We start from the raw sequence: 27,304 nt of genomic DNA on the forward strand, positions 1-27,304 counted from the left end.
ACACACACACACACACACACACACACACACACACACATGTGTGTGTGTGTGTGTGTGCAACCACAAAATATAGGGTGTCTGCATTGGTCCTCCTTTGTTTCAAAGAACAATAAAAAATCGAAATGCGGAAATATGTAAACTTTGGGTTGTTCAAACGTTACAGAGACTCTACAAGTATTATCCAGAATTTCTCCCTGCCTCGCGATGAGGTGGCGCTACTAGAGAGGTCTGTCGTAGTTTTGAACATCCGTCATGGAAGGAGAAAGCACATGTTGTGTGGTGGTAAGCTAAGATATAATCAAAGTGGTGCAACATAAGTTCCATCAGGTGTACAAAAAGGCATTATCCGACCCCAAGAGTATCTGTTTGTAGAAAGGAAATTTTCTAACGACAGGAAACGTTTCAAAATAACATGTAAGAAGGAAGCAGCCAATAACGGGAGGAATAGTACAGAGAATTCGCGAGACGTTTGAGCGATGCCCGACAAAATCTGTTACGGCAGTGTCACATGAACCTCAAATATACACTGATCCACCGTTCACAAGGTCACCCATCATAAGTTGTGTCTGCAAGCGTACGAAGTACGGATGTTGTAGGAAATCAAGCAAAATGAGAAGCCACAACGGGTAATGTTTGCAGATGAAATTCTGGAACGTGTCAACAAGCATCCAGATTTTCTTTCCCAGATTTGCATTTCGGACGAAACCACTTTTTATGTCAGCCGAAAAGTGAATAAGAACAATGTGAGGATATGGGGGGAGGGAAAGTCCTCACTGTGTGTGTCATGGTGTCCGTGCGTGACAATCGCAATGTAATGGTCTAGTGTGGAGTAATGTGAAACGCTATCATTAGCCTTTTTTTTTTTTTTCGTGGAAAGAAATATCGACGGAATGATTTACCTCGACATGCTGGAAAATTTTGTCTTTCCCCAACTCGGAAATTTGCGATCGCTCATGCTCTTTCAACAGAATGGTGCCCTGACACGTTGGCATTGGAAGTCTATGTAACTCTTCACATGGTCTTCCCTCAGCTGTGGATCGAACGTGTAGTGCCGATTCCCTGGTGACCACGATTACCGGATATCCCCCCCACTTGATTTTTCCTTGTGGAGGGTTATGTGAAAGACAGTCTACGCAACTAAATTGGTCAGACTAGAGAACTTTAAACATCGCATTTATGTTGTTGTGTCCTCCATCACCTTGACATGCTTCAAAGAACCTGGTCGGAGATAAGACTATGGAACTGACATCTTGCCTGCTGCTAAAGGGACAGACGTGGAAGTCTACTGATTTTTTTACAAAATCTTCCTGAGTGTTCCTTCTCATTTGTACAATTTCGACAGTTCCATGAAAATTCATCCGAAAAAAAGCAGTTAATCGAAAGACAGTTCATCGAAAAGGTAATTCATCGAATGAACAATTCATCGAACGAAAACTCGTCAAAAATGCAATTCATTGAAATAGCAATTCATCGAAAATTTTAATTAAAATTTAATTAATTGATCCAGCCAATGCGGAATTGCTAATATCATTTCGATTTTTTTTTTTCAAAATGTTATGATAAAAGTGATCCATTTAGAACAAAAACTGAACCGTGCAGACAGCTTCTTGTACCGACAACTTTTACTAATTCAGCTGACTCAGAGAGTTATTGTAATAAATAATTTGGACACGTTAGTTCTTTGTTGCCCCGAATATAGCTGAACTGAAAACTGGAACGATTCGACAATTTCTTGTAAAAGTTTCAAATAGCGAATCCGAATCAGATTCGCTATTTGAAACTTTTATTCATCCCATAATAATTCAAATAGAATTATTATGAAGAATATTATCCCATATATTAAGAATATATGAGATGAATAAAATTCATTCCATAATAATTTTCTGTATTGAAGTCGCATATTACTACTAGTAACGATAACAATAATGGAGCCTGCGTAGGCTGGGCTTTTCCTCCCAGAAACAGGCAAATCAGTCCCATGAACTGAGATGAAACAGTTATCGGACAAGTTAGACAATAAGAAACCATATTGTTCTATAATTATTCCCTATTAAAATAGCATTGCTATCTCACTCTGCACAGTTCAGTTTATGTTCTACATGGATCACTTTTATCATAACATTTTCTAAAAGTTAAAATTTTCGGTGAATTCTTTTTTCTGTGAATTGCATTTTCGACGAATTGTCGTTCGATGAATTGTTCATTCGATTAATTGCCTTTTCGATGAACTCTCCGGATACTAATTTCGACAGCATGGTTCATACATTTAATCTTGAACAAGCTGAAACTAGGGTGGTCCAATGTGAACACCTGTATTGTAAACCCGTTGAATATTAGCAGAACAGATGGGCTAATTATTAGCAACTCAAGAAACACTGTTCCTGAGACTAAACATCGAAAAACCTCTTTTTTGAAGCAACTTCAGGACTCTATTAAACATGAGAATAGTTTTACAACGAACGATGGTATTCTCCAAGAAGAATACTCGTATTTTTGAACTTTGTTTCTGTTCAGCGGAGTCATTCTTCATCCGTCAACCTTTGACCTTAAATGAAGTTGATTAACACTTGCAGACGAGATTATCCTTAATCACGAGTTGCAGACGAGATCATCCAACGAACTGATTTAAAGCCGACGATATACTACCGCAACATATTCTAAAAAATGAATAGAAATAAAGAGCCAAGAGGCTATTTTTCTGGCGACATAAATTAAGTTAAGGGGATAAAAAAAAAACCTTACTATTTTAGAAATGGGTACGAAACTCGAAGATCGAAATCCATCGAAATCGATGGATGGATTTCGATGGATTTCGATCTCCGAGTTTCGTATCGGCTGTAAAATAATACGGGATTCACTATCCCCCTTAACTTAATGAAGAGAAATAGTTGGATGATCTTCAAAGAGAAAATAATCCAGCTAATCTTGAGTCTGGTATAATAATTTGAGCATAATCTCGAGAATCATGTTGGAATATGAAGGAGCTTGCTTTGGACAGAGAACAGAGGTAGGCTCTTATCCACATGGGTCTCAAACTGTCTTCAGGATCGAAACAGAAAGAGAATCTCGAAACCAAATATTCGGTGATAAATAAAATAGAATTCGAATATTCAGCGAAATAAACTACGACATGATTTACATATATCACCGAGGAAACTTTGGACCAGTTCCTCTCCATATGCAAGCGTTGGAAACTTTTTTCCTTCCATTCCGGTTCTTTTTGTTTCTGAACATCGTATCAGACAAGATAGTATTTAAACTGGAGTGCAGACTGTGTTTGTTTCTTCAACCCTCCCAAGAAAAAAAAAAAGAAAAACTATGAAAAAACTCAGTACGTTTACTGATAAGACAGCATGCGAATCACTTTTATGAATTAAGTGAATCAAAATACCAAAATTTTAAAATAACACGAAGCTATTAACTATTCAATAACAAATATTCACTAAAAATAAATACTTTTTCATATCAATCTTACCCTGTTCTGGCAAAATTTGCCCACACTCGCATTACTCTCTTCGACAGTTGTATATCTTCTGATCTACTTTTCAATACTTCATTCAAATATAAGCCCATCACATACATATGGTCTGTAGCATGTGGAACTCCCATCCACTTCGCAGAAAAAGCTTTAAAAAGACTAGGTCCATGATACTGGAAACTATACAGATAGACATCATTTCCGGCATTTGCAAACCCCGTAGCAAACTGCTCCGTAGGACACACAAAGCAACGATCGCTAACTGATTTATCTACACCACCAATGAAATCCAATTCTGTCCAATCAGTATATTCCTGGATAATGGCTTCTTCAATTAATTCATCATTGAAAGGAGAAAATACCCTCAAAGCTTCTAAGAATTCTTCATGTGTGATAGTAAGGTCATCGACCATTTTGAAAATATCAGGAAGATGATTAGAGAGGAACATACTTCCTTCATTCAAAGTAGTTCCAAGAAGAATACTCGTATTTTTGAATTGCTTAGTTTTCAGTGTCGTTTCTGGGTTTTCGTTAATAAATATTCCATCTACTACAGGAACAAATGAAAATACAAGAATTCCATGTAAATTAATTTCTTGTGCCACTAAATCTTTTGCTTCCTTCTTGCGTAGGCAATCCAGGACATTGTCAAGGTCATTCTTGTCATGGGGACAGTTAACCAATTTCGCTAGTTGGAGACCTTGTTCAATGGCATTTGTCGTCTCACGTACGGCCCAAGGGGATGTTGCAGCTCCACCCTCTATGATAGCCCGATTGAACAGTTTTTGACTGAGGGGTGATAACAAATGAAAACTTACACTTGCACCTCCAGCACTTATTCCAAAAAGAGTAATGGATTCAGGATCCCCTCCAAAGGCAGCAATATTCTCCTTAACCCAGCGAATGGCCAATGTCTGGTCCAGCAACCCTACGTTTCCTGGTGCATCGGGACGCCCAAAATAAAGGAAACCTAAAGATGCAACTCTGTAATTCATCGACACTGCAATAACATTTTCTTCTGAAACTAAAACCTTTGGATCGTTAAAAAACGCGTCGGTAGATCCAAGAACGAATGCTCCTCCATAAATGTAAATCATAACTGCAGCCTTCTTCGGCTGTGGGTGTGGGACCCATACGTTTAGCTTCAGACAGTCTTCATTAGGATTCTTTGGAGCAAGCATAGCCAATTGTTTTTCCACAGCTTTATTGATTTGAATTTTTGCTTGCATGCATGCATCTGGTAACTCGATTGCTTCGAGTGTATCGGTCCATGGCTCGATAGGTTCTGGTGGACGGAAGCGTTTGTCACCTAAAGGAGGTTTGGCATATGGAATACCAAGAAAAGCTGTAACTGATTTCTCACCTGGTGTTGGTACATTTTTACCTTTTATTGGACCGTATTTAGTGTTGACAATCAAATCTTCAGATGTTGCTTGGGTATCGGCACCATGCCAGTAATATGTGGCAAGTCCAACAATAAACAATAGGCTGCCTCTACTTATCATAGTTAGCAAACTTTTTTAATTTATTTTTAGCGTTAGCTTGGAAATAATCTGCAAGAGAAAAACAAAATCAGGTGAAATATAGGAATGGTTTTGTGAGAAATGGATATACAGTACTGTATAATATAATATCCTTTATATAAATACTTACTTACGCTAGAATGAAGCCTTTCGGGCTCTTATTTTCATGTTTTAAACATTGTGCGTTTTTATTTTCGATTATTTAGAGTTGATGACTTTAATATTCCAGTTCCAAGGATGGGGGTACCCCCCCCCCACACACACACAAACAGAGAGAGAGAGAGAGAGAGATTACTACTTCTTATCGAAGCACAGAGAATGCCCTCAGTCTCTGAAGAATCAGCATATTACCGGCAACATACCGATTTTAAAATCTTAGGCAAATACTTTTCATTCTTACGCAGTTTCGTGCGAAGTAAGATAAAGTCGCATAATTTTGAAATAAATATAGTACTATGGAGTAATGCAAGATAAAATTAAACTCTGCTAGTGAGACAACCAAGTTTAATTACAGTGTGTACTTTATTGTTTGGTTCTAACTTATATGGATGTTTTTCTTCCGGTTGTCACCAGGAAAAAAAAAAAAAAAGTGGTGAACATTGCCTGTTATCGTGTTCTTAAACGATAAGACATGATTTTTTTTAATTATTGTATGTCTAATAAAAGAACAGTACATGGTGTCAGGATGAAGGAACAACTTTTGACAACCAATCTATTATTTTATTTCCTTTTTTTTTTTTTTAATGCTACACTCTTATGCTATTTAAAAACAGGTCACTCTAAATCTGTCTTTCATCTACGAGTGGTTATCAAACGGTCTGCACCTCAAGTTCTTAAGTGGTTTTTAAGGTCTCGGGACAGCATTTAGTTCACGAAGATAAAGTATGCTATCTTACTTACATTTTTTTTTTCTTTCTGTTCTTTTCATATCTTAGAAATAGTGATTATCAACTACTGGCCTGAGAGTCCTCCTTTCAAGAACATTATTTTAAAAAACCCCTTTCGAAATTGATTTTTAAAGATACAGATTTTTGTCACGATTACCAAAGATGAAAACAAACCACCAATATTATATAATTTATCATAAAAAGTATAATTTTTTTAAACTATTTTCAAGAGATTTCATATATTAGCATAGATAGATCCACAAGAAATAGAAGACAAAAATTTACACCAAGGAAATGCATAAAATATTCTTAAAATAAAACATATTTCTTAGACATAATTTTATTTACGTAAACTGTCCCCAAATCCGCGCGGAGGGGGGGGGGATTCAATAGATAAACGTTATCCCCTAATTGTTTTTATTTTTAATTATATACACATTAATGCGAAAATAGGTTCAAAAGCATAACGCATTTCGCATTTTCAAAATATAAACAAAAAAAAAAAAAAATTCCCTCTGTATCAACAAATTATTAACAAAACTTTAATGATTTATAACTAATTCTAAACATTTAAACATGTGCATCTACCTGGATTACCATTCAGTGCAAGTGAAAGTATACTATATACGGTATTTTTTCGAAAACAATCCGCACGTTTGTCCCCAAAATTGAAGTTAAAAAATCGTGGTGCGAGATATATGCAGGAATTTTCGGAAACAAAACTTTTTCAGTAGAAAATTAAATTGAAGTTATAATTAAATCCTCAGTATTCATTATAATTTTAATTGTTCATATTGAGCCTCTGCAGCTAAGTCGGTATAGATGAAGCTGTTTGGCAGGAAAGACCTGAGTTCGATTCCCGTCCAAGATGTAAAAAACCTTTGTCAGGTCTCTTTCAACTAAAGGTGAGTTAGCTGTTCTCATACGCATGTGCACAGTTTTTCACTCGGAAATTCGGGTGTTTTGTCCCTCAGCACAGGCCAACCGGTCCCGTAAACACACACAAATTTTACAGTCATAAAATACATATACTTAATCCCTCATTAAGTGGGCTCAACCGGTTCTAACTGACGGAAGAAAAGGGAGGAACCCCATACGAGTGGATAAAATTGCTCACATTATTTATAAAATGAATGCGTTTAACTTTTATTTATCAACGTTATTGACGCGATAGGCCGCTCATCTTCATCACGCAATATTTTGAATCTTCAGCGAAAAGGCTTCTGTAATTAAATTCAAACAAACAGTTTCATTATTGCTTGTCCTTTCATCATTTCGGAATCATAAGATCACCATGATTTAAAAATAAAAAAAAAAATAAATAAATAACTGAAAATGGGTATGACTTGCCAAGAATCTCCCATTCGCTATCGCTACTTCCTGTATCTAGAACAGTTTCCTCGTGTACCCATACCGGTTTTTTAAAAAACTCTTGGCAAATATTTCTGGCGAAATCATACCCAAGCTCTCAAAATCTAGTTGCACAACAGTTCTAACGATGATCTCTTAATCTTCTGCCGAAGTCAGGTCGTAACCCCAGCTGCCATCCACACCATGTAGAATTTTTGAAGGTTGGCCTTCAATGGTTTGTCGACCGATAATTTTAATTGGAGTATTACCGTAAATACGGTAATAGTCCAATGACGGATGAACTCTACGTGATATGTTTCTTACGTTAGTTTTTCAAACAAAAAGAATGATTCCGATATCTTATTCTTATTTCAACACAGAACAGCTAATTTCTCTTCCATTTCAAATAAGGGCTAAAACAAGCTTATTTCATTCTATAAAATCATCCGAATTCTCTTTTTCTCTCTAAATATGTAACGCATTTTTTTAAACAATCACGAAAAAAAGAAAAGTGCTACCAACAAACAATAACTTACTGTAGTTACCTACCTCTGACCGTTAATCGTCTCTTAAAGTAGGCTTACTGCGAAGTAAAAGCGAGATTGTACGTATTTGGATGACTAGCACAAATGCAGGAAGCTAACTGTTATCATCGATGTTGAAAGATCGTTATAAGGAAACATGTCACGTGATAATCTCAATTACAGCAAAGAAAATTACTGTTATTCGAATAGGGGAATTTTTAATGCGTTTCCGTGGCTTTGTGCCACGGAAACGCACTTAACGATGATTGACATCCACCATATTTCAAGCTTATGTACACATGATTAAGAAATTAAAATAATTGACTACGATATCAACGACAATTGGAAATTTTGAGAGCGAACTTTTATTAATGTAAAGTACAAATAGTGTTCCTTTATTACCAAAATTTTAGTTCGCTTGCAATTACAGCAGAAGCAACTAATCAATTAATGAGAGTTCCGTGTATCTTATCTGTCAACACCCGTCGTCTCAGGTCAGTTTACGGTAGCGGAATGATTCCCACGCCCCCTAATGTTTTTGATGTATGGGGCTTCCGTACGAAAAAGTGTTTTCTCTTCGTTTTTTAATACTTAAACTTCAAAAATAATCGCTTAGAATTTCTCTCAATTTAAGATTTCCATTTTATTTTAATTCTCTCTCTCTCTCTCTCTCTCTCGACACAGATTTTTTTTTTTTTTTCGTAATGATAACGAGAAGTAATTTTAAATTAAGACTGTGTCATTTCTGAAATGGATATAAAGTTGTTTTTTTTTTTTTTCATTTAACTTCATGTATGAAAGGCTTTGAAAGACAGCAAGGGATTCTTTGGGACCCATTAGGATTATTTAGGAATGACCGCGGAAAGAGTTATGACCATAATTTAAGCCTAGAATGTTTTTTTTTTGTTTTTTTTTTATCGTTTGGTTACAAAGTACTGTAGTCATCAATAGTCACATTATGAAAGCGTAGACAGAACAGCAGAAAATCACACAGCAGTGTAGTAAATAAAAAAATCGTTGATGTTAGTTATTATATAATTAGAACTCCTTTTATTTGATAATGTAAAACAATTTTATCTTCAGTAAAACATGTGAACATGCTAATCAACTGTGCCTAATCCCATGAAAAAGTTCAACAAAATGATCTTATAAAAGCATCAGAAATTGTTATTATCATAATTCAGGTATATCAATTGAGTCAGAACACTTATTACGGGTGGGGGGGGGATCCATTATTCACACGATACCTGTAATGCCTCTTGTTAAACATGAAACCCTCGAAACTACCTCTGGAAACTAATTCCACACATTGTCTTGTCTTAAGCTTTTCATGAACAATTGAAGTTCTTTAGCTGTAAACTTCACAACCGCAACCGTCTCGAAGAAAAGCCGAGTTTCCTGGTGAACCCCCCCCCCCCCCGTGTGAGACCGCTTAACTCACTTTAGTCAAAAGAGACTAAATAAAGGTTCCTCGCGTCTTGGACGGGAATCGAACCCAGGTTTTTTTTTTCGATTAAAAGGCTTCTTCTATACTGACTGAGGTAAGGAGGCTCTAATTCGACACATTATCCGAACAAAAAAAATTTACTCCTAACACTTGCCAATCACACTATTACACAATTTTCATTAATGAGCTCTTTCTTCCTGATATGCATCGAAAAAAGTGTCAATCCTATAAAACGCGTTTAATAACTTATACGCTTCTATCATGCCTCCTCTTTTTCGACTATAGGCAGTCAATCTATCCTCATGAAGAGCATTCCATAGAACTGCCACAATCTTTGTCTCTCGAAGTGGAACCTCTAAACCACTTCCGCCTCCTCACAAAATCTAGATACAAGGTCTATGCGCAGTAGTCCAGATATATCCTTATTAATGTCATACAGGGGGAACACTGACCTATCTATCCCTGCTTAGTGTGTTCTTCACCAAGGCAACATAGTACACACCGTGAGATTTGCTCTTCACAAAGAGTACCATCTAACACTTGGCCACAGTAAACTGCCAACCATTTATTTTTGCCGATACTGGTAGTCGATTTTAGTCTCCCACCAGTTCTCTATCTCACCTTAATTTGCCATTGCACTTCCGAGTTTAGAATCACCAGTAAACTAGATATTTTCTGATCACTGATATGCAAACTAAACAACAGAGGACCAATTACTAAGACCTGTGGCACACTACTGGTCATTTGCCTTCCCCTGGACTCGACATCTCTGTAAACCAGTCTATGATATCTGTCCATTAGCTTCACTCTAATCCAAAGCACCAGGTTCACATTCACCCCATTTGCTCCAATGAGTGATAGTCCTTTTCAAATTCTAACCACATCACAGAGTAGCCATTTCCCTTATTTAACTCAATTGTCAGTTTAATGTCAAAAGTAATAAAAAGTACTAAGGCAAGACTTACCCTTCACAAAACCATGTAGTCCCTAATGCAGTATCATATTCCTATCCACTCAGTCCTGAATTTGCCTTTCACCAATTTCTCCAATACATTAGCCACCACTCCTGAAATACTGACTGTCCTATTAATTTCAACTTCAGTTTTGGAGCCTCTTTTATACAATAGGACTATTGTGGCCTTTTTTCACTCCAACGACACCTTTCCAGTAATGAAGCTTAAATTAAACAGTTTGGTCAGAGTGACTTACAAATCCCTTGGACATTCTTGTAATACAAGTACTGATATGACATTTAGTCCCATGGCTGCGTTCACATTCAAGATCTGGAATATTTTAAGTCCCCTCCATTTCTTCAACCTCTATTCTCCCATCAGTCAATGTCAGATCTCACATTACAACGTCACCACCTATATGGGGCAACTCTGCAAAATTCTCACTGAGTAGTTCAACTATTTGATTTGGTTCTTTTACCTACCTCCCGTTAGCAGTTTTTAAAGTCGTCGTAGCTACCACCAATCAGATATTTCGTGTGGTCTTACACTAGAGCCAGAAACGAACTGTCCTCTGAATCCCCGTCTCTTTTGATTTACTTCCATTTTTGGTTTCAATCCTTCTGCCCATCATGTTCTCTCTGAAGACAAAATATCCCTCGTATTCTATTCGGTCAAACTATTCCAGCAATTGCCCATAACATTTGCCACGTTGAACTAACGATACAAAAAATTGCTTATTCTAAATACTTCTGACAATAGCGTCGATATCCCTTCTTCCAACCTTCTCAACTTTAGCTCACTAAAGTTGAGAACCTGGGGCACTACATTTAGCATCATGCGATCATTCTTCCGCTTACCGCCTCTTACCTGCATCCTCCCCGTTAAATATTCCAATTTCACTGGCTTCAGTTCCGATCAATCACTGAACACTTTATCAAGACTTCTGACATCAAATTCAAGCCATCCACATTATAAATTTTCTTCCTTCTATTACTTACTCCACCACACCCTCGCCCTGCACAATCTGCACACTGACTCTTTCACAATCAGATTTCTGTCTCAGCTCACCTCTATCACACCATGACAGCATAATCGCCAGTTTTACCTTCTCTCCTTTTATTGCATGCATTAGCAACACTTTGGTCTTATCGCACATACGTATCACTTGCTAAATCGTTTAGACCAGCCAAAATAAATATCTTTCACTTTCTCCCGTAGCATCAGAACAGCTTCATTAACATCCTTAATCTTAGCATCAGGAAAACACGATTTCGTCACACTCTCATCAATGAATCATCACACAAAACCCGATCCTTATTCTTACCCTTTCGCTTTTTGATACTAAGCTTTCTCTTCCCTTTTCTTTCGGTTTTGTGTCATAGTGTTCGCGAAGCGTTACGCCACCCACCCAAACTGACATTTTCTGTGGATCTACAGGAAGCTATCAGAATTAAAAAAAAAAAAAAAAAAAAACTTATAAACAATGAAAACCCCATAGAAAAGTTTAGAATTATCAGAATCTGCTAAATAAAATCTTTAATCCTCATGAGGTCAAAGACAAAATAGTGAACAGACTCGACACGAGTATCTTCACATCAAAAAAATTAATAAATTATGGCAGTGGACATGTCATGTGCACTATCCACCAATAATTGTCCCGACACTTTAGCAAATTATAATTGATACTAGCTGGCGAACCTTAAAATCGGTATGTCTACCTTTGGGTTGGATCACCTACTCCACTCCTTGGTTTTGGATCATCTACTGCACCTACTACACATTGGTGGAAAGCCTTACCTACTGAGTAAGGCTTTCCACCAATGTGCAGAGATATTAGGTGGAATATGTCTCCATTTCTCCATCAAACCAGCACTGAGTTCAGTGACAGATCTAGGATGTGCTGCACTGAAACTCAATCGCAGCCTCAATTCTTCCCATAGGTGTTCGACAGGGTTGAGTTCTAGACTCTGCACAGTCCAGGGCAGTCGTTTACCACCTATTTCTTCATGCCATTCCATAACAACTTCAGTTTTATGGCACGGTGTTCCACAAACCTCCAGTGTAGCAGCACCAGAATGTCAAAGTACTGAGCTGCCTTCATGGAACCACAGACGACCAGTGGTCCCACTTTAAATCACCTAAATGCACCTCACACCATTACTTCACTACCACAAACTTTACTGTGGGTACAACACTTTGTGGTAAAAAGCGTCCAACAGGCTGTCTCCACACTCACACCCTGCCATCAGACTGAGCATGGATTCATCGCTACAGAGTATCGTTTTCATCTGGTCAATTGTCCAGTTCGCTCACTCTTTGCACCAGGCTAGACGAGCCGCCATGTTTGTTGTTGTGAAGTTCGGCTGGTGTGCGCTGCTCTTCCGTGGAATCCCAATAAATGGAGTTCTTTTTTGTACCTGGCACTCTAGAATTCATTACGGATGAATTACATTGCGTGTCAACCGTTTTAACACCCTCTTGTCCCTATCAGCGATTTTCAGCGGCCGCCCTGGGTGTTTTCCTACACCAGTGATGCCAGAACATCTCCATTTGTTGATCATATTGCCATTGATTTTGAATGCTCGTTAAGAGACATTGTCACATGGGCAGGCCATCAATGTGACAGCCCACAATGACACCTGGCTTGAAGTCAGTGAGTACGTCGTGTTGCCATACCACCTGTATTCAACTGCTACGATGAAATAATGCTTCCTACTACCTACACTGATTTTTATGTTATTAACAAACCTGGAATGTTCCATAACTTCAAATAACAGGGGTGTCGGGATAATTATTGATAAATAGTGTAAGTAAAATAGGTGGAACAAAAAATATAACGTATATTTATTAATAATAATAATCTTCGTCATTTAACAAGATTTACCTAGATTAACTTTTGTAACTATCTTAGGATAAGCTAGTTCGCATAAGTATGGGTTCTTGTGTGAAATTGTGTATGCTGTAGTTTGCCTGCTGTGGGGTGAAAAATTCCAGTTTCAAAGATATAAAAAAAAACACCTCTTAGTTCACCTTCAGTTGAAAAACGGAAAAGGTTCACGCCATAGCCTAAATTCTAACCCACATCTTTTCAACCAAAGTCTTCGTCAAAACTGATAGTTATGGATTCTAACACTCTGTAAAATGTACAAATCGAATAAAGAGAACTGTGTATGAATTAGATTATATGAAACTGAATAGCAGTCTTGGAGTACAGCAAATATAATATATACAGTGCAGCAAAAAGAAAGTGATGAAACTGAAATAAAATAAACCACAGAAGAGATGAGCATGTTTATAGACTTGCTTCCAAAACAATACATGAAGGATTGAATTCATTTAGAACAGGGTTAATATAATCATTGGAGCATTAAAAGGTCATTTCTTGACCTTTTAATTGAATGACACCTTGTGGTTTCATTCAATTTTGGATTAGACTTCTTTTGATTGTCATTAATAGGCTGCGAATTCGATGTTTAGTTTCAATTTCAGATTAATAAATACACTTGAAAAGGAGCCAACTCAGAAAAGTGGATAACTGAAAATTGCAACTTTTTTTGGCAGAATTAAAAAACAAATCAGCTAACGCCTATTTGTTCCCGTATAGGGAGTAGGCGGCGCCTTTTGCCATATCTAACGTTTGGAGACTGATGGGCAGTTCAATCTCCACTGGTAGCCAATCAGAGAGATAGCTGGCCCAAGGCTATCACTGATTCATCGGTATGCAGTGAAGAAGGCGACAAGCTAGTGCCGCCATCTCGTGGTCCCTAACACAATATTTTTAATGTCTGAAAATAGTATGGGCTCGATGGTCGATTTTCTTGAGTTTACGGGAGAAAAAACCCGCTACCCCGTGCCAGAGATCGACTAACTCGGGAACCAGTCGAAAAAGGCTGAGAAAAATTTCCTCTAGTTGGCGACTAGATTTGAACCACCAAATCCTTTCTTCATATGGTCAAGCACCTTAAGAGTGCAAACACCACTTCTACTGAGCTACACAAGCAGAATTAAATATATTAATAATCAACTAACGCCTATATTACCTTATAGTGAGTAGGTGAGGTATTTGAACCCTATCTAGCTTTTGGAGACTTAGTGGGCAGTTCAATCTCCACAGGTAACTAATCAGAAATAGCTTGCCCATCACCATCACTAATTATAAGCTGCAACCGATGAAGACACGGACAAACATGTTTTGCTATCTGTAGGTACAAATTTCAACAATCTCTGATGAGATATATTTTATTACTGAAGCACACTCATTGATAGGAATTATATTATCATTGGATATCATACTGTGATTAAGTTGTGCATTTTGTGTATTGGTTATTTCTAGGCCATCCCTATATCTTGAAAAAGCATAAATCAGCGATATGTTCGCGCGTGCGTGCGTGCAATAACAAGATTCAAAATAATACTTCGAAGGTAAAAACCAGAAGTAAATATATTTATTATCAACGCATTGTAATTTATGTTAATTATATTCTCAATGGATTTTCATCTTGTCATTAAATTGTGTATCGGTTATTTCTGCGCAATCTCTACCATGCTGAAAACGTATAAATAAATAAATGGGTTTGAAATGACTAAAATACCAGTACAGAATTTATAAAAACAGGTATAGATAGAAATATGTTCTAGATATAAACGCAGATTACAGTGTGTGTGTGTGCATGACTGATATGCAACAGAGCATGCTTCAATTAAGGCAGAACTGGCCTTAACTAATTTTGGAAATCAGTAGGTAGCCTGTCTTTCTCCTAATTTTTCACATTGAATTCGTGACTTTTAATGACTTCCAGAGATCAGAAACGAAGTAAAGCAGACAACTAGCACTAGTAGTGTCAGTTCGATCATCAATTTTTCTGTTAATTAGTGAATTACCGACTTACAACAGCCATTCCATTAACATATTCACCAAATGCCAACTCACTCCCACAACCCATGCTTTTGCTCAACTATTGTTGCTAGTGAGGGTGAGAATGATGCAAATTGCATTTGCTTGCTAAAGAGCAATTCATAGAGAAAATAAAAAAAGGAACTACACACACCGAGTTGATGTAATGCACAAATTTTTAAGAAGCCCATGCCTGTTATTACCTCACCTTTAAAGATGGGCTTAGACCTTCAAGTTTCGCATTTGGTGAGTCATCCTACGAATGTGATGTTGCAATCCCAGCATTTAAAGAATGGTTTTGATGATCTTTCCTTGTTCTCATGTTACCATTCAGTGAAGTCCTACGGCTTGGCATCATTCAGTTCATGGTCTAGTACACCTCTCTACACTGCTGAAAATAACTTATCCCTTGCATCTGCTGCAGATTCTGACAGAAGATAAAGCAAAACAATATTTCTGCTGTAGTTTCTAGTCTTGTGGAAAATGAAGACTGAAATCCCTTTCATGTTCAATCCAACATGCGAGTTTTCAAAATCTTTGTGCAGATAAGGCGGTATATACTTTCCACTTAAATGACGTCAATAATATAGCTGGCGCTTTGAACAAGATCAAGATGTAGATAAGGAAAAATGACATCATTGTCTGATTACATGAGTGACGTCATTGAGCGTATGTTGATAAGTAACGTCATGAGTATGGAATCCTTGGAATTTCCCTGGGAGACACATCTCTCTGTGACGTCACGTTGTGCCTTTTGATTCACGTATGGAATTCTGGGTGATGGTTAGAGATAAACGGATATTTCGCTGCTTAACTACTCGTTCGATTAGATACATGTCTTCCGGAAGTACATTGGGTATATCAGCCTTTTGCAGTTGGAGTTCATAGAAAGTTCCCTTCGCTATCTCTCCATCCTGACCGCGAACTCTATAGACTACTGGGTTTCTTTTAATAACCTGCGCAATAGTGAACAATTGTCTTGTTCAGTTACTCCAAAACCCTTTTCTAAATTTGTGGGTATCATCGCTTAAAACCACACTATCGTCTAAGTGAAATTTTGGTTTCCGTACAAATATTTCCAAACACTATCCTCGTTGTGAACGTTAACTTCCGAAGGAGCCATACCGATCGTGCAGTGCGGAGTGAGGTTAAAAGTACGTACAAGTGTCGGCAATAATTTCGCATAACTTTCAGTATAATCATCCATTTGTAGATCTTCGTTTTCAATGTTCTGATAAATCTTTCTGCAACAGGTGCTTTCATTTCGCTCCTGGTCCTGTAGAAATGAATATTAAGGTTCTTAAATAATGCATGAACTTTTTTGTTGCAAAACTCCTTTCCTTGATCAGTGTTTATGTAACATGGCACTTCTTTAAAAATAGATTCGAATGCATTAACAACAGCATCTGCTGATTTATTCTTCAGTGTTCGAACCCACGTAAATCGGGAAAAACAATCAATGCAAACAAGAAGGAAACACACGCCCCATTCTCTTTTGCATGGGATGACATCTGCCAAATCGCATTGAAATGAATGTGTAAAAGTGTCAGGACTTTGATTTGACTGCGTTTAAAATTTCTTCTAATAGGTTCATGTCTCATATAAGTAGGCTGTGTTGTTAACGAATTTTTCACAGTTTCATAGGGTAATTTTGTATGTTTCTGTAAAGCTTTGATACTGCCAAAACTACCTACTGTATTTGGATTATAGTAATCTTCTAACTTTACTATCACTAACAATATTTTTTTTTCCTTTTCTTTTCACCAACCATCAAGTTGGTGGTTGGTGAAATCAACAACCATCACTAAAACGCAAGCTGATTGTTTTTATGGCACTACTGATCATGTTAGTGTGCAGTGAAATATGTATTCTCGTATGGGAAGCCGCATCAAAAACAACCAACAGGGCATGTCTCATCTGTAAAATGTTACAACAAGAAAAACCATAGGTAGTGGTTTGTCAGAAAAAATCCTATTTCTGTATGTTAGATTCAGAAAAATACAATATTGTAAATAACATTTCAGTCAAATAAAATGTGTCTTTGTAAACTAATGAAGAAGTTCTGGTGTCGTTTGATGTGTTCTCCATATTTAAGTAAAACCAGGCCTAATTTTGAAGTCAGTGAATTCACACACTTTGTTTTATTAAGTTATTCTGGGTAGAATTTGTAAAGTTCAATATTTAATTAGAAAAAAAAGTAATGAACATTTTAAGATCTCAAACATGACATAGAAGCAGTTGATTATAGACAAGAGTTATGTACATATATATGTATAAAAGATTATTGAAAACATACCTATTTCTAGTTAATTATGCATGCAAAAACGGGAAAACAGATATTCCAGTAATTAATTATTTTAGAAAAATGTCTACTGCTATCTATTCACAAGAAAACGTGAAAACAAACATCTAAGTGTATGTGTTTTTTTTTTTTGGGGGGGGGGGAGAATACCATTGGTATCCAGTAATTATTTTTGAAAATGTCTAATTGCTCCCCAATGACAAGAAACGTGAATGTAAAGAACACAAAAAAACACTGCTGGTGCCATCTTTTGACTGTAAACTAAAAATTCCCAGTCAATATTAGGAACGAAATAACACACACTTATATTGGAAAAGCGTGCTGACACCTAAAGACAAATATTCTTCCATGGTTCCGCAATCGAGCCAAAGACCCTAACACTTGACAAAATATCCTCCCAGAATTCCAATCTCTAATCATTACCCATAATGCCACACTCTAAACAAAGGCTCACCTCACATCACTGAGAGATGGCGGCACATCCCAGAATTCCACGCTCTGACTATTCAATGCCCGAACCAAAAGAAACGTGACATCTTCAACAACAGACCATCACCCAGAATCCACCTCTGCAAACAAATCAATAACGTCACTTATCCTTATCTTATCTCTATCACTCAGAATTCCATAAGCAAACCAAAAGACAATATGTCACAGAGAGATGCGTCACACCCAGGGAAATTCCAGGGATTCCATACTCATGACGTCACTGATCTAATCGGACAATGACATCACTTCTCCTTATCTACATCATGGGCATGGATGCTTGTGATTGTGAAAATACTATTGGTGGGCAGTAGATGGTGTTGGTGTAGATGATGCAGTTGGTAGATTGAAGGTTGTAGATTGGAGCCCTCCATTGATGAGTCTTTGGACTCCTTGTAGGCGTCACGTAATAATATCTACTGGACATACTGTGTAATTTCATCCCTTAGTTCAAGATTTGAAGGCAGTCATGTGGAATACCCATTCCTTCAACATACTCCACATGACGGCATCAAGTGATGTGATTAGATTAGAACACAAAGGGTACTGAAATTCTGTGAACCTCGAAATGAGCCTCCTGGGGAATCATTATGATAAATATGGTCTCTAGAACCTATTGCTTATCGCTTGGGGTATGCTTGCAGAGACTAACAAACTGCTCACAAACATGTTGTAGGACTGGACCACTTGCTCTACCAACCCCATATGAACGAAAATAATGATAAATAATAGTAGTCTTTTCTTCCAGCATCAACATCATTGCTACAGCTATATGTAATGGCATAGAAACTCCACATGTTCTATTAATATGCATCCAGTCAAACGTCTCACCTCATAGTCTGTGCAGTACAGTAACGAGGGTATGAAGTGCCTGTGGCAAGTGTCTACTTGCGCCCCCTACCAAAAAATGACAAAAATTTTGAAAAATTTAAATGCAACAAGTTAAATTTTACTAAATGCAATATGTTAAATACTTACTATTAACCACCATCAAAATGAGTTGCAGAATTTGTGTGTCTAAAGCGGCATACTGCCGAAATTTAAAAGAGCAATATAAAATAGCGGACTTTTATATCTATATATTTATTTTTATTTTTTACATTTTTTTACGTTTTGCGCCCCAAGCCTAGTTGCTCCCGTGGCGGGCGCCTCTTTCTCCACGCTCTCGTTACGGCACTCAGTGTGTGTACTGAAGGGAGGGTGTCACAGTTCAGTTTTGTGTGTGTGCCATACAAGTATCCTAGTTGTGAAAATACCTCAAACGTAAACTTGTGGGACTGGACTAAAATTATAACTAAGCGAAAAAAAAACAACAAAACTAAATAATTCATCATCTCAGCTCCTATATATTATAAGAGTACCTTCGGAACTGCGATGGAATCCACTCACCTGTAGCAGACCAATCCTCAGGGCTGCATTTATACTTTTGGACCCTAGGCGCAACATCATTATGAGGTCTCAAAAGAACAAGTCTATTTCAGTTAATCAAATTCATACACCTTTTTTTTAGTTTATTGAAAATAAGTTGGCATTTCCATAATAACTCATTTTAATAAAATAAAAATTACACACTGGTATACATATATTTGCATTGAAAAATAATAATAATAGATCAGTTCAAATTTAAATTTAAAAAAAATAACTAAAAATTTTTTTTTTTTTTTTGGCTTTGGTTTTAAGCAAATATATTTATGTCATCATAATTAGTCCATTACATCTGACTCAATGCATAATAACGACAGGTCACTTGTTTTATTTTGGTGCAAGTTGCTTCTTAAATATTTTGTTATTCCTTTCAACACTGAAAATGACCGTTCAGCACTTGCATTTGAAATAGGCATCGTCAAAAATATTTTTAAGATTGTTTCTACGTTCGGAAAAGTAGACCTTAACCCATCGTTTATAAATTTGTACATATTTTTAATTGAAGAATTTTCTTCCTTTATCATGATTAAACATTGCTTAACTTCAATAAATTTTTCTGAGTCAATATTAGTCCCTTAAGTTTGTAAAATTTTGTTCATACTAGTCTTGTACCTGTCTATGTTTCTTCAGAAAAATGTCAAACATTATTATTATTATTATTATTATCTGAGACCTCCAGGGAGTCAAGGACTCATTGAGGGAGGCTGTAAATTACCCAAACCCCTCCTCTGCCTATCGACCAATTTCTGCAACCCACAAATCTTCAATCTATTCTCATAAGGTTCATTCCACAGACCGGCTATAATCTTGGTCACTCGTCTCTGGATCCTCTCCACTTCCTCCCCATCACGAAGAAACCCTGGTGCCCATAACTGGGCACAGTAGTCCAGATGGGGTCTTATTAAGGCTCAATACAGAGGAACAACAACTTGTTTGTCTCTGCATGTTAAAGTATTTTTCAGAAGCCAAGTGATTTGATGAGCTGATTTAGCCACTTTTGCAATGTGCCCCCTAAACTTCAATTCCCTATCCACCAACACTCCCAAATCCCTGGCCTCATCAATCTCCTGGAGTACGGTTCTACCAATGTGATATACTGCTGCTATTCTTTTTATGCCAAAGTGCACAACCTTACACTTTGCCACATTAAATTGACATCTATTTTTCCTAGACCAGTCCTCCAAACTATCCAAATCATCCTGTAAAATTCTGACATCCTGTGCACTCACAGTTGCTCTACCCAACTTTGCGTCATCAGCAAACAAGTGAACACTTCCTCTCAGATCCATGCCTATATCAATGATGAACAAATTGAAAAGCAGTGGTCCAAGAACAGAGCCCTGCGGCACACCACTAGTCACAAGCTGTCTTTTAGACTCCACTCCTGAATAAACCACTCTCTGGTATCTCTCCATCAACCACCCTCCTATCCATCTCACCAACCCTATATCCATCCCACCTGCTCCAGTTTACTGATTAGAGTTCCATGTGGTATCCTGTCAAAGGCCTTGGCAAGGTCCAGTAGTATCACTGTAAACCCATTATCCATATCCAGTTCAGCCGTCAGTTATAAAACGTGAGCAAGTTACTGAGGCATGATCTACCCTTCACAAAACCATGTTGTCCCCCATACAATATCCCATTTTCATCTATCGACTCCTGTATTCTTTTCTTGACTAATTTCTCTAAGACCTTGCAATGATTCCTAATGTGCTAATCGGTTGGTAATTTACAACAGCAGTCTTGGAACCAGTTTACTGATTAGAGTTCCATGTGGTATCCTGTCAAAGGCCTTGGCAAGGTCCAGTAGTATCACTGTAAACCCATTACCCATATCCAGTTCAGCCGTCACTGTTATAAAACGTGAGCAAGTTACTGAGGCATGATCTACCCTTCACAAAACCATGTTGTCCTCCATACAATATCCCATTTTCATCTATCCAATCCTGTATTCTTTTCTTGACTAATTTCTCTAAGACCTTGCAATGATTCCTGATGTGCTAATCGGTCGGTAATTTACAACAGCAGTCTTGGAACCACCTTTATGCAGTGGAACCATTTTCCCCTCTTTCCACCCCCTCGGGACTAACCCAGACTCGAGATTCAAATTAAACAAAATGGTCAAGGGTACTGACAATTCTTTAGCTGCTTCTCGTACGACACAATCTGGTATACCATCCAATCCCACAGATTTATTGACATTGAGGTTATGCAATAGACTACTCACCTCCACTTCATTCACTACAATTCCCATATAATCTACTGGTTCATTCGTTTCTGCAATGTCACCACCTGGATGATATATTCTTGCAAAGTGCTCACTCAGTAACTCAACTATATCAACTGATTCAGTTACCTCCTTACCATCAGTATTCTTTAAAATCAATCTGCCATATACATTTTTCCTTTTACTTGCAACATATTGAAAAAACTATTTAGGATTCTCTTTAGCCTGCATGGCCAATGTTCTTTCGTAATCCTTTTTTGCTTATCTTACCACACTTCTGGCCTGCGCTTTATAACATTCATGTGCCTGCCGGTCACCTTTCTCCTTAAATTCCCTCCATAGTTGTTTCTTTTTTTGCAGCTCAACTTAATGGTGTTATTCAGCCATTTAATCCCTACTTGATTTATTATTTGGACTCTAGGTATAGTCAGCCATTGCTTCATGCAAACACTTCTTAACTGCCTCCCATGCACTATCAACTTCTAGTCCTTGCAGTTGTACATGCCATGGCACTAAACCAATCAAACTCCTAAGCTTGTCCTACTATCCAGCCCGATAATTCCACATGTACCCTGTCTTAATTGTAAATTCCACACCTTTAGCCACCTCCCAAGTCAAGACCCTATGATCACTCTCACCAATTGGTGGCAATGTGGTCATATTTGTTACAGCCAATGACTCACAATTTTTAACGATAATTGTAGTGTAATCCAACCAAGGCCAAGAGCACAGGATCAAAGGAAGTTGCCGCAAGCATATCGTGTGCACACAGCACATGATGAGTAGGCAGAAAAGAAGAAATCCTCTACTGAGAGATATTGTGTTGAGCGCTGTCGATGAGTCGGGGGGGATTACGGAAGGTGCCGATAGGGTGCGGAGATATAAAAGAGGACCCCTACGTGGTTTTCTTCCTGGTGGTTTTGGTTTTGATGTGTGAACTTGTCGAGTGGAGGGACAGTTCCAGAGCACGAGGGCGAATCTCTGCACTGATGCCCGGCAGAAGGAAACGGAAGACGGGGCGTATCAATGGGAAAGGTTATGCGTCACAAGGTCCGAGGTGAATCACATTACTCCAGAAGAAAAGGGTAGTCTGCGAAGAGGCCTGAGAATCTAGATAAAAAGGCAACGGGTGCAAAAGAGTAACTTTGCCCTAAGAATCCTACTGAAAAGAAGGCATGACTGACTGAAACGAATGGGCCTGCATATGATCGAGGAATCTCAGATAGCTACCTCAGCATGAAGAAATTAATTTGAGGGTCCAAGGATGGGTAAAGAGAGGAAAAAGCACAGGAGATAACCATAATATGGTATCGTGAAATTTTATTGTTAAATAGTGTAAATGAATGATATGTGAATCAAGATCTAAGGACTTAACAAAGATAAAATTTAGGACTGTAGCAAATTATAATTTGTGAAAGTAGACAAGTGTAATTTAAAGTGATAACCTTAGGATGTGTGAATACAAGGTGATAATGTATGTTTACTAGGTTTTAATTAAGAGTGTTATGTGTGAAGTAATATAGAACAGCTCTTTTGTTAATCCTATGTGAGTTATAAGAATTTATTGTTCGTATTTGACAATTATGATAGCACATAAATTTGTAGTTTAGAAATGATCTTTCCCAGACTTCCATGAACTGTATATATGTTAGTATGTTAAATAAATCTTTTGTTTACTTTGATATGGTTGTTTGTTAGTACTATCCGATGCACCACGTGCTAAATATGCGAACCTAAGCGGGAGATTTGAGTAGCGTATCTACGGTCACGATTGCACGGTTGTTAGTCACTGAGGTACAGCTGGGTATTCACTTCTTGTTTAAGATTTTCTCCTTTAAACTAATTGTCCTAAGTGGTGCAGCGATAACAAATAAATGTCTTAGGATTTTATAAGAAGAACCTCAGAAGCTTTGTTGCATTTGGATTTTGGCTCTACCCCAGGGCAATTCCCTTTGTACTTAGATAGTACCACATGACACCAAGGGGCGAATAAACGTAGAGAGCATAGATATCAAAGTTATTAAGAAAAGGTGACACAACACTTGAAACGTGTGGTCACAAGTAAGATCAATGAGATGTAATGCAGCCTGGCACACCGTGTGTGTGATGTCACATTTTTGAAATGTGATACAACCTGCTTTGCCGATACTTTGCACTTAGCTTTATATTGAATATGAGACCGGTGATACTCAACTCTAATCAAGGTGTTCCTTTAAAATTTCAGGATTTGTGAAGTGTTCTGTCATAGGAAAAATTTGGGAAACGCTGCAATATACTATCAAATGTAAACTCCAGCAGTATCATCAAGCAGCCATTTCTTTTATCCAACTAAATTCATTTTATTATAAAAAGGAAAGTAAATTATTAAAGCAAGATCTGCCCTTCAAAAAACTGAAGGGGAGATAGAGTATCATTCATATCCATCCACTGATGAATTTTGCTTTTGACCACTTTTCACTGCCTTAATTACTATTTCACAGATACAGATTGACCTACAATTTGCTGCCCCTGCCTTGGGGTGTTTATGCAACAGAACTATTTGTTCTCTTTCTATTCTCTTAGGATCAGACCACAGGCTAGATTTAAATTAAACAGCATTTCTTTCTACATAACTAATATCTGTTGTCAAAATGACAACAGAAGTTAGTTATGTAGAAAACATTATGAAAGTAATGTACGTGATAATTCATGTGAAAAAAAAAAATTGCTTTTTATACACTAAATAAATACTTCCTCCCCTCCCATCTGAAATTTGTAATTGATTTTTATTTTTTCCTGAAATTTGTATACATACATTTTTATTTATATTTTTGAAACACTGTGCATAATGACTTTATAATTAGATAAAGGATTTCCTGTTTGCATACTAAAATTTAACATGTGCATTGAGATTTTAAGATTTTGGAAATGATTTTCCATAAATGTAGCAGCAACAAAAATGTTTCTCTTGAAGTGAACTGATAAAAAAAATTTTGCCAATGAAAAAGTTGCTGGTTACAGGCATATAAGTTCTTTTGTCTATTTATATGGATAATTTGGGGAGCTTTTCACACTATCATTCACAAATTTGCTTGTACTTTACTTGCATGAACTTTTCTTGTGTACATCGAGATTTGATAATTGTGAAAAATTACTTTTCACAGGTTTCACAGGTAAAGGGTTTCAGATTTTTGCAAGTTCTTTTAAGCTTCTTCATATATGATGGGTTAAAAAATGATTTACTACAAATGTGACATACACAAGGTTTTTCCTTTGCATGAATTTTTCTATGCTTTAGGAGATTAGATACATGAGAAAATGTCTTTGCACATATTTCACATAAAAAAGGTCTCTCTTGTGTATGCACTGTCATATGTGATTTCAAATTATGTGTATCTGAAAATGACTTGCCACATGCTTCACAAGTACAAGGTCTCTCATTTGTGTGAGTTTTTTTATGCCTGTTTCTATCTGATGATTTGGAAAATGACTTGCCACACATTTGACATATGTAAGGTTTTTCATTTGTGTGAATCCTTTTGTGAATAGTGAGATTTGATGACTGTGAAAATGACTTTGAACATATATCACAAACAAAAGGTTTCTCATTTGTATGAATTCTTTGATGTCTTGTCATATCAGACAATTTGATGAAAGAAGCACCACATATTTCACATGTAAAAGGTCTCTCCTTTGTGTGGATCCTTCTATGTACTTTGAGATGTGATATGAACTTAAATGACTTACCACATATCTCGCAAATAAAAGTCCTTATTTTAATATGTTTTGTATGTTCTTCTAAATGTGATGGTGAACATTTCTCTGATATTTCAGCAGCCAAAGACTTCTTCTCTTTGTTGTCAGTAGCTATGTGCAAGTTTTCATTGTGGTTCAATGACTGCAAGATACTTTTGTTAACACCAATTATGGCTTTATCCATTATGCAGGATTTCAACTCTTCAAATATTTATGGGAATCAGTTATTATTTTTAATATAATGCAAAACTTATTTTCTGCAACAATGTCTAAGGTTGAGGAGAGGCTGTTCCATAAATAACTGCGAGTTCAACCCTTCCACATTAGACTTCATCACAAGGGAGGAACAGTATAACAAAAAATTTTTAAATTCCAAAATTCAGATTATCTGGCAATAAATGAATTAAAATTCCTGGCTGTTCTGTGTAGAAAGAATCTAAGTTTGAAATGTTCATATGATGTGTAAAAATTCCATTCCTTTTTCCCCTTTAGGGAAATGAGATACATCATGTGAACTGTTAATGCTTCCCTGTTAAATTTTAGATTTTAATTAAATAGAAATTATAACATGCCTAAACCATTTACTATACAAATGAAAATGAGAAAGCATAAACAAGTCAAAAAATCAGTAGTATGTTTCTAGAATAGAATGTCATTCAGTGCTTTCCTTCAAAAGTACACTTGCATAAATGATAATATTCTTCTTTTTCTCTCTGATGGATACCTACCATTATGTGTATATACTCTCAATAACTTAGCTTCTCTCTCTCTTTATGAATGCCAGATCATCTGCTGTTGCTTAGTAAATACCTGCATTATCACCTGTAATAAAAATATAAAAAAATATATTCATTCATCAGTAAAGACGAATTTAAAGTTATCAGCAATACTTTCCTAAAAAATAGTTACAGCCAAAACAATATTAACAAAATTCTCTACAAGACCTCAATAAAAAACAAAGATAAACCAGACTGCAATAAAACTATAACCATTCCTTACATTAAAGGGACATCAGATAAAATAAACAGACTACTACAGAAATACAACCTCAAAGCCACCTTTAAACCTCCTGCAAAATTAAAAAGCTTATTCAACTCATCCAAAGACCCACTCCCTCTGCTGGCCCACCCTGGAGTACACTGTATATATTGCACCTGTAATCTACCATATATAGGGGAAACAGGAAGCACAATTCATATCAGACAAAAAGAACATAAACGACACATTAAATATAATAACTATGTTGGCCTTTCTGATCATGCCCTGAACACTTTACATAGAATTGACTGGAAAAGCACCAGTTGTTTACATCAAAACATAAACATGGTACGAACGTAAATTTAAGGAAGCCTGTGAGATTCTTATCAACCACCCTAATCTGAACAATAGATAATCCAGAATCTTAAATGTAATATAACAATTGTCATACTAAATTAGGACATCATTGTTACTGTAAGAAAACTATTTATATGAAAGAATGTTTTTCTTATGTTATCTTAAACAGAATTTAGTTTTGATGTAGATTCTAAATAATTAACAAATTTTCTATGTTTTTTTTTTAAATTATATATATATATATATATATATATATACATATATATATATACATACACATATAATTTTTTTATTATTATATTTTAACTAGATGTCATGCCAGTAGAATAACTGTTGATCTCAAATCATTGTCTCTTTAGCATACTGTGTGAAATGTAACTCAGCTTGTCCTTGATATGAAGGTAGAAACTTCAGGAAATTAAAAATAGTTATTTATAACACGGTTGTAAAGTCCATAATTTCTAAAATGAATGCTGATCACCATGTAACATGGAAAAGAAAAGAAAGGATATTTTGTATTATGATCATATAAAGAAAAGGCAGATAAAGAAAGGTTGTGGTGGAAGTATAAAGAAAAAGGAGATGAGTGTTCCCATGAGCAGTACAAGGTACAGGCAAAGAGAGTAACCTGTATGGTAAAGAAAGCCAAAGCTAATTATGAGAGGAAGCAAGCTGATGAGTCCAAAAGAAACCCTAAGGAGTTCTTTCGCTATGTGGCAAGTAAAAGGAAGAATAACC

General features: G+C 36.6%; 1 protein-coding gene across 1 annotated transcript in view; it reads right to left on the reverse strand.

The window, feature by feature from the left end:
* LOC150093330 (uncharacterized) overlaps positions 1–27,304 on the reverse strand; it is a 106,005-nt gene that overhangs the window by 58,565 nt on the left and 20,136 nt on the right. The window contains exons 2-3 of the mRNA XM_090413598.1: positions 25,960–26,053; positions 3,476–5,031 (exon numbers count right to left, since the gene is read on the reverse strand). Coding sequence (XP_090269724.1) covers positions 3,476–4,983 — 1,508 coding nt within the window. The 5' untranslated portion in view covers positions 4,984–5,031; positions 25,960–26,053. The remainder of the gene's footprint in view (positions 1–3,475; positions 5,032–25,959; positions 26,054–27,304) is intronic.

The sequence above is a fragment of the Typopeltis vanoorti genome, chromosome 24 (assembly GCF_054136105.1).
Source record: "Typopeltis vanoorti isolate ZY-2024b chromosome 24, IOZ_Tvanoo_1.0, whole genome shotgun sequence".
Classification (NCBI taxonomy): Eukaryota; Metazoa; Arthropoda; class Arachnida; order Uropygi; family Thelyphonidae; genus Typopeltis; species Typopeltis vanoorti.